At 48.0% G+C, this 8935-nt stretch overlaps 1 protein-coding gene across 1 annotated transcript; it reads left to right on the top strand.

The window, feature by feature from the left end:
* The first annotated feature begins 6203 nt into the window (after positions 1-6203).
* On the top strand, positions 6204-6713 carry LOC127315588 (uncharacterized). The gene is made up of 2 exons (XM_051346063.1): positions 6204-6594; positions 6667-6713. Exons 1-2 carry the CDS (start codon positions 6204-6206, stop codon positions 6711-6713), a joined length of 438 nt encoding a protein of 145 aa, XP_051202023.1.
* The last annotated feature ends 2222 nt before the right edge of the window (positions 6714-8935 follow it).

The following is an 8935-nucleotide window of genomic DNA, read 5'->3' on the forward strand; positions in this document are numbered from 1 at the left end:
GGCAATTGAAAAATTGATCGACCTCGGCCGGACTAAAAGTGAAGCAGGAGGGGGGACAGTAATAGTCTGGCTGCTTAATCCTTTTGCGCTTCTGACCGCCGTCCGCCTCCTCCTCCGACTGTACCTCTTGGGCCGCCGGGATCTGAAGCTCTTCCCTGATGCCCAAAACTTTCAGGTCGTGTCTTGCTTTCGGCCCATCTTTGGTCCGGTCCGGCATGTTGAGAAGAGTGCCAAGCAAGCTCTCGCACACGTTCTTTGTAATATGCATGACATCAAGGCAGTGAGGTGTATCGAGAATTTTCCAGTACGGCAAGTCCCAAAACACGGACCTCCTTTTCCATACACCAATGAGCGGCGTCGTTTCCTTTTTCTTCTTCTTCTTCTCTCCAGGCTTTTGACGAATCTTTCCCGGCGCAGGGCACTCCTTCCAACCTTTCAGTAACGTATCGATCTCTTCGCCGCTCTTCTTACGTGGAGGTCCTCGGGGTTCATTTGTACCATCGAACAGATCTCCACGCTTTCTCCACGGGTCAGTCTTCTGTAGCCACCTTTGATGCCCCATGTAAACTGTTTTCGAAGAGCCGGGATCCTTACCAAGCTGCAAAAACATCGTCTCTTCCATGCACCTGACCCATGCCTTGTGTCCATGGCACAACTGGCACGAAATGTAACCGTACCCGAGGTAGTCCTGCACCGTCGTGATCAACGCGGCTCTCAAAGGGAAATATTCTTCCGCGACGGCGTCCCATGAATCTACCCCTTCCTCCGCCCACAATGTTTCAAGCTCCTCCTTTAATAGTTCGAGATACATGTTGATATCGTTTCCTGGCTGTGTCGGCCCTTGAATTAGCATACTCATCTGTATGTACTTCCTCTTCATGCACAGCCAGGGCGGGAGGTTGTAGATCCATACAAACACGGGCCATGTGCTATGTGTGCTGCTCTGGTTTCCGAACGGATTGAATCCGTCCGTGCTCGCACCCAACCTGATGTTTCTGGGATCTGCCCCAAAACTTCCGAATTCATTGTCTAATGCTTTCCACTGGCTTGCATCCGAAGGGTGCGTCAGCACTGGGTGCTCAATCCGCTCTTCATCATTCAACACTGCCTCCTTTCTTTCTGCGTGCCAGCGCATGAGCTTTGCTTCCTTGCGGTCCGCGTAGAACCGTTGAAGCCGGGGGCGAGCGGGATGTACCACACAACTTTCCGAGGAGCTTTCTTCTTCCCTTTCTTGTACCGTTCAGCTTCACACACAGGACATTTGGTCTTGTCCATGTGCTCCTTGCGATACATGATATAGTCGTTGATGCAGGCATGATACTTTTCGTGGGGTAAGTCGAGAGGGCACGTGATTCTCTTGGCCTCGGCTAGACTACCAGGACACGTGTTCCCGGCAGGAAGGAGATCTTTCACGTATTCCAGGATGTCGTCGACGCTTGTGTCCGTCCATCCGTGTTTCGCCTTCATCTGCAGCACATCGAGAGCTACTCTCAAGCGAGACTCCCCAAACCCGCGACCTGAGTCGTACAACGGAGTATTCGAGTCTATCTCGAGTTGCTCAAGCTTTGATTTCCGCTTGGCGCCTTTCGTCTTTTCGAGAAGCGGATCTTGAAGATGAGGGTCCCGCACGACTGAAGCTAGCGGCACCTCTTCATCATCGTCAAGGTTATTGTCGTCGTCAAGGTTATTGTCGTCGTCAAGGTTATCGTCCTGTGCGACAAACTCTTCATCGTCATCAATATCATGATGCCCTCCTTCTTGCCGGCCATTTTTACCACCTGCCGCCGTCGCCCCATTGACCTCCGCGCCATCATCACTCATCCATTGAGTGTGTCCATGCATGAAACCATTAGTGAGCAGGTGCCCCTGCAATTTGCCTGAATACGGGTCAAACCATTTCCCTCGTTTGCATCTCCGGCATGGACACAATACCTCAGTGCGGTTATTTTCATACATGTCGATGATCGCGTGTTTCAGATACCTCATCACGATGCTTTCACTCATCTCGATAACCATTATCGCATGCATGGTAAGATTACATAATTGATTAGAACCATGCATCCGTCGGTAGTTTTCACGGAAAATTTCGGCATGACCTTCCTACACGGTAGGACATAGGAGCGCCAGAAATGTGCCGAAACGGAAACTTGAAGAATCAACATTTCGGCGCAACGTTGGCAACTCATTTTCAACGCCAACACACACACAAGCACAAGCACAACATATATATATGCCACACACGAGAGCTTTGCTTCAAATGTCCAACATACGCCGATTTCATTCCTTAATTTGTTCATTAATCACCTATTTGTTTGATATATTCATCGATAAGATCGAGACGACGCGCCGCGACAATGGCGTATGGAAGCCGACTTTCTAGATCTAGATCTAGATTGAGTGGTCAATGCGGGATAGTAGATCTAGATCTACATAGGGGGATGTGGGAGATGCATGTAGGAAGGGAAGATTTGCTCAAAAAATATGATTTTATTTGGTCAAATTGGTGAAATTGGGGATAGAAATGGGCAAAAATGAGCTGGGTTGGGAGAAGGCTCGGGTTTGTGTGGAGGAGTGGAGAGTGGAGTAGTGGGGGAGTGGTGTTGAGCAGAAATAACTGCCCAGGTTACTGCCGGCGCACCAGGGCATGGGTGCGCCGGCAGCACGTAGCCCTTTCGGCTATATCACCCCCGGGCCAGGCCCAAGAATCATTGTCGGTGCACCAACCCAGGGGTGCGCCGGCAATAGTGCATTTTCCGCCGGCGCACCCCTGGGCTGGTGCGCCGGCAATGATTCTTGGGCCTGGCCCGAATCGACCGCGGCCATGCCAGGATTTTTCCCCGGCGCGTCTTTTCCGGAGGTGCGCCGGCAGTAGCCCTTCATCGCCGGCGCGGCTGCAAAGTGGTGCGCCGGCAACACTTTCCACCGGCGCACGTCCAAGGTGGTGCGCCGGCACCACTTGCCTCCACCTATAGGCTTTTTCCTAGTAGTGATGATTCAGTTGTTTAGTCATTGTCTTTACCATTGCTTCGAATCACTTCATTCATTTCATATGCTTTACAATAGTATTGATCAAGATTATGATAGCAGCATGTCACTTCAGAAATTATCCTTGTTATCGTTTACCTACTCGAGGGCGAGTAGGAACTAAGCTTGGGGATGCTTGATACGTCTCAAACGTATCTATAATTTCTTATGTTCCATGCTAGTTTTATGACAATACTCACATGTTTTATACACACTTTACATCATTTATATGCATTTTCCGGCACTAACCTATTAACGAGATGCCGAAGCGTCAGTTCCTATTTTGTGCTGTTTTTGGTTTCAGAAATCCTACACAGGAAATATTCTCGGAATTGGACGAAACGAACGCCCAGGGTCTTATTTTTCCACGGAGCTTCCAAAAGACCGAAGGAGATACAAAGTGGGGCCACGAGGTGGCGACACCACAAGGCGGCGCAGCCAAGGAGGGGCCCGCGCCGCCCTATGGTGTGGGGCCCCCGTGCCTCCTCCGACTCTGCCCTTCCGCCTACTTAAACTCTCCGTCGCGAAACCCTATTACCGAGAGCCACGATACGGAAAAAGTTCCAGAGACGCCGCCGCCAATCCCACCTCGGGGGATTCAGGAGATCGCCTCCGGCACCCTGCCGGAGAGGGGAATCATCACCGGAGGGCTCTACATCACCATGCCCGCCTCCGGACTGATGTGTGAGTAGTTCATCCTTGGACTATGGGTCCATAGCAGTAGCTAGATGGTTGTCTTCTCCTCTTGTGCTATGATGTTTAGATCTTGTGAGCTGCCTATCATGATCAAGATCATCTATTTGTAATGCTACTTCTTGTGTTTGTTGGGATCCGATGAATATGGAATACTATGTCAAGTTGATTATCAATCTATCATATATGTGTTGTTTATGTTCTTGCATGCTCTCCGTTGCTAGTAGAGGCTCTGGCCAAGTTGATACTTGTGACTCCAAGAGGGAGTATTTATGCTCGATAGTGGGTTCATGCCTCCATTGAATCTGGGACGGATGTGAAAGTTTAAGGTTGTGGATGTGCTGTTGCCACTAGGGATAAAACATCAATGCTTTGTCTAAGGATATTTGTGTTGATTATATTACGCACCATACTTAATGCAATTGTCTGTTGTTTGCAACTTAATACTGGAAGGGGTGCGGATGCTAACCCGAAGGTGGACTTTATAGGCATAGATGCATGCTGGATAGCGGTCTATGTACTTTGTCGTAATGCCCTAAGTAAATCTCATATTAGTCATCATGATATGTATGTGCATTGTTATGCCCTCTCTATTTGTCAATTGCCCAACTGTAATTTGTTCACCCAACATGCTATTTCTTATTGGAGAGACACCACTAGTGAACTATGGACCCCGGTCCATTCTTTTACATCTAAAATACAATCAACTGCAATCTCTGTTCTCTGTTGTTCTTCACAAGCAAACATCATTCTCCACACCATACGTTTAATCCTTTGTTTATAGCAAGCCGGTGAGATTGACAACCTCACTGTTAAGTTGGGGCAAAGTATTTTGGTTGTGTTGTGCAGGTTCCACGTTGGCGCCGGAATCCCTGGTGTTGCGCCGCACTACACTCCTTCACCAACAACCTTCACGTGGCCTTCATCTCCTATTGGTTCGACAACCTTGATTTCATACTGAGGGAAACTTGCTGATATACGCATCACACCTTCCACTTGGGGTTCCCAACGGACGTGTGCTTCACGTGTTATCAACCGTTGAGGCACAGTTGGGAAAATAGCTGAGAGTCAAATTGTTATACTTGCAAGATTTGCAGGGAAGCCCGGACCAAATCCCGTTGAAGACCTCAAGATGATGAGAATCAAGCAAGAAGACAGAGTGCCTGAAGAGCTGAACTATAGCAATGCTCCATCAACGGACTATTCCGTGGAAGACCTTGTGAAGATGATAATTGTCAAGAATCCCGGAATTGAACAAGGTAACGGTACTATTACCAGCAATTTATTCATGAAGTAGCATGCAAAGTATGTGAGATAGAACAACAATATAAGAAGCTTGCTGAAAAACTCCCAACTAAGTTTGATGATATATTTGAGCCCACTACTAAATTCATATTGGAGTAAATGAGGTTGTTGCACTTTGTGATATTGGTGCAAGCGTTTCAAGTATTCCAAAGAGAAACAACTGAGCTAAGACTTCACTTAGCGGATTCAACTTATAAACAAGCTGTAGGAATTAAAAAAATTGTGGTAGGAATTTAAGGATCTCCTCCTCTTATTGATCTTGTTATAGTGGGCATGCCTGAAGATCCTATAGCTCTTGTAATCTTAGGAAGGCCATTTCTTAGAACTATTAAAGATCTAATCACTTTGCATGAAAGGAATGTGAGAATTAGAATACCATCCAAAAAACCATTTGTAGTTCACTTTCCTAGAAAGAAAAGGACCAAGCATGGTGACGATGGGATCATCACCTTAAAAGCTAATTACTTTGGAGTGGGTGTTCCACTTCCAAAACCAAAATGAACACCATTTGGTCCAAGATAATTGACCTGAACTAGAAGCGCTTCATGGAAGGCAACCCATGCTTAATAAAGTTTTCCTTTACTCATTTTTGTTTAAGTTTTTTTTAATAAAGAGTGGTCATGAGATCCTTTGGAAAAGAGGAGAAGAAATAGGTGTCTATACCTTTCGATTTGATATACTAATATATGGGCATTTTACAATTTTATATATTGTTATTTTTCCTTAGTAATTTTCGAGGTAATGTTGATGTGCAAAGGCGTGTACAAAGATGCAAAGAAATATCAAGTTTTGGAGGTTACAGAGAAAATAGCGACCACTAGTACAGTGGGACGCGCCCATGCCACTTCACGACTAAAAGATGGAAATAAGCAAATTAGTGTCGAAGAGTACAAAGAAGATGGCGACCACCCGTACGGGGGGACCTTCCCGTACCGACCGCCCGTACCAGCTTTGAAAAAGTTGCAATTTTTTGGAATTGTTACAAACAAATAGATACCACCCGTATGGGGGATTATGCCCGTATCGAGTGCACATCCATAGATCGATCTCGATCCTATAGCGTAAGTGCTCAGTACGGGCGGGATGTGTCTGTACCCCAGTACCTCAAATGGTCCGACCAGGCCATCACTCTCGATTGCCGAGATCAGCCGACGGTCTTGCCCAGGCCCGAGGGCTATGCCATGGTCCTTGACCCGACTTTCGGCACGGACCATCGCAACATCCGCTTCTCGCGGGTTCTCATTGACGGCGGCAGCAGCATCAACATCCTGTACTGCGACACCGCTCGGAAGCTGGGCATCCAAAAGAGCCAGCTGAGCCCCACTCCCACCATCTTCCACGACATTGTGCCGGGGCACTCCTGCAAGCCAATCGGCCGGATCCGGCTGGACGTCATGTTTGGCAAGCCGGAGCACTTCCACACCGAGAAGATCGAGTTCGAGGTGGTGGACCTGGTCAGTCCCTACCATGCTCTCCTCGGAAGGCTGGTTCTAGCCAGGTTCATGGCGGTGCCCCACTATGGGTACCTGAAGATGAAAATATCGGGCCCTAAAGAGGTCATTACCATCGCTGGTGATTATCGCCGGTCTATGGATTGTGCCACCTAGAGCTCTAAGATGGCTCAGACGCTGGTCATTGCTGCAGATAAGCACCAGATCGAGGACGCGGTCGCCATGCCCAAGGCGGCGTGATACGTCTTCAATGTATCTATAATTTCTTATGTTCCATGCTTGTTTTATGACAATACCTACATGTTTTATTCACACTTTATATCATTTTTATGCATTTTCCGAGACTAACCTATTAACAAGATGCCGCAGTGCCAGTTCCTGTTTTCTGCTGTTTTTGGTTTCAGAAATTCTACACAGGAAATATTCTCGGAATTGGACCAAACAAAATCCCACGGTCTTATTTTCCACGGAGTCTTCCAGAACACCGAAGAGGAGACGAAGAGGGGCCACGAGGTGGCCACACCATAGGGGGCGCGGCCCCACCCCTGGCCGCGCCGCCATATGGGGTGGGCCCCTCGAGCGTCCCCCGACTATGCCCCTTCGCCTATATAATCCTTCCGTCGGGAAAACCCTATCACCGAGAGCCACGATATGAGAAAAGTTCCAGAGATGCCGCCGCCGTCAACCCTACCTCGGGGGGTTCAGAAGATCGCCTCCGGCACCCTGCCGGAGAGGGGAATCATCACCGGAGGGCTCTACATCACCATGCCCGCCTCCGGACTGATGCGTGAGTAGTTCATCCTTGGACTACGGGTCCATAGCAGTAGCTAGATGGTTGTCTTCTCCTCTTGTGCCATCATGTTTAGATCTTGTGAGCTGCCTATCATGATCAAGATCATCTATTTGTAATGCTACATGTTGTGTTTGTTGGGATCCGATGAATATGGAATACTATGTCTAGTTGATTATTGATCTATCATATATGTTATTTATGTTCTTGCATGCTCTCTGTTGCTAGTAGAGGCTCTGGCCAAGTTGATACTTGTGACTCCAGGAGGGAGTATTTATGATCGATAGTGGGTTCATGTCTCCATTGAATCTGGGGGAGTGACAGCAACCCCTAAGGTTGTGGATGTGCTGTTGCCACTAGGGATAAAACATCAATGCTTTGTCTAAGGATATTTGTATTGTTTACATTACGCACAGTACTTAATGCAATTGTCTGTTGTTTGCAACTTAATACTGGAAGCGGTGCGGATGCTAACCCGAAGGTGGACTTTTTAGGCATAGATGCATGCTGGATGGCGGTCTATGTTCTTTGTCGTAATGCCCTAAGTAAATCTCATAGTAGTCATCATGATATGTATATGCTTCCCTATTTGTCAATTGCCCAACTGTAATTTGTTCACCCAACATGCTATTTATCTTATTGGAGAGACACCACTAGTGAACTGTGGACCCCGGTCCATTCTTTTACATCTGAAATACAACCTACTGCAATCATTGTTCTCTTTTGTTTTCTGCAAGCAAACATAATTCTCCACACCATACGTTTAATCCTTTGTTTTCAGCAAGCCGGTGAGATTGACAACCTCACTGTTAAGTTGGGGCAAAGTAGTTTGATTGTGTTGTGCACGTTTCACGTTGGCGCCGGAATCACTGGTGTTGCGCCGCACTACACTCCTTCACCAACAACCTTCACGTGGCCTTCATCTCCTACTGGTTCGATAAACCTTGGTTTCTTACTGAGGGAAAACTTGCTGCTGTGCTCATCATACCTTCCTCTTGGGGTTCCCAACGGACGTGTGCTTTACCGTCACAAGGAGCTACCACTAGCGTTTTACACCCCAGGGATTTCTAACTCCCTACACGCCAGCACGGCGCAATCCGGCATGCCGGCTGTAGGCAACCCGGCTGGGACCACCCACTTCCAGCCATCCAACGATACCAAGAAGATCCTGCTGGACCTGGCCCAGTCGGACAAATTCGTCACCATCGGTGCCGGCTTAGACATCAAATAGGAAAGCGAGCTCACCAGGTTCTTCCGTGAGAATCAGGACATCTTCGCATGGTCTCCTCTAACCTAGCCACATGCAAGTATGCCATGGGCTCCACTGAGCCCCTGGGAACACCTAGAGTACATGACCATGACACTCATGACTTTGGTACAATTGTGCTTGACAACGACCAACCTACCTCTCCTGGTGTTGGCGCTAGTGCTGCTCCTCGTCTAGGAACTGCAGTTTATGTTGACTCTGCCAGGAAGAGGAAGAGGTCTGTGTTCGTTCAGGAGGACGTTGTTCACATGACCTTCATCCCAGAAGTTGTCAAAGCGGTGGTGGAGTCCATCACCAATGTTGCCCCTCCCGACTTCCACCCTGCCATGTACTCTGTTGTCATGGATGGCTCACCTACCTTCATCGCAGAGGAGAAGATAGTGGCTCTAAGCCACCTCTTCGACA

Source organism: Lolium perenne, chromosome 7 (assembly GCF_019359855.2).
Source record: "Lolium perenne isolate Kyuss_39 chromosome 7, Kyuss_2.0, whole genome shotgun sequence".
Taxonomy (NCBI): Eukaryota; Viridiplantae; Streptophyta; class Magnoliopsida; order Poales; family Poaceae; genus Lolium; species Lolium perenne.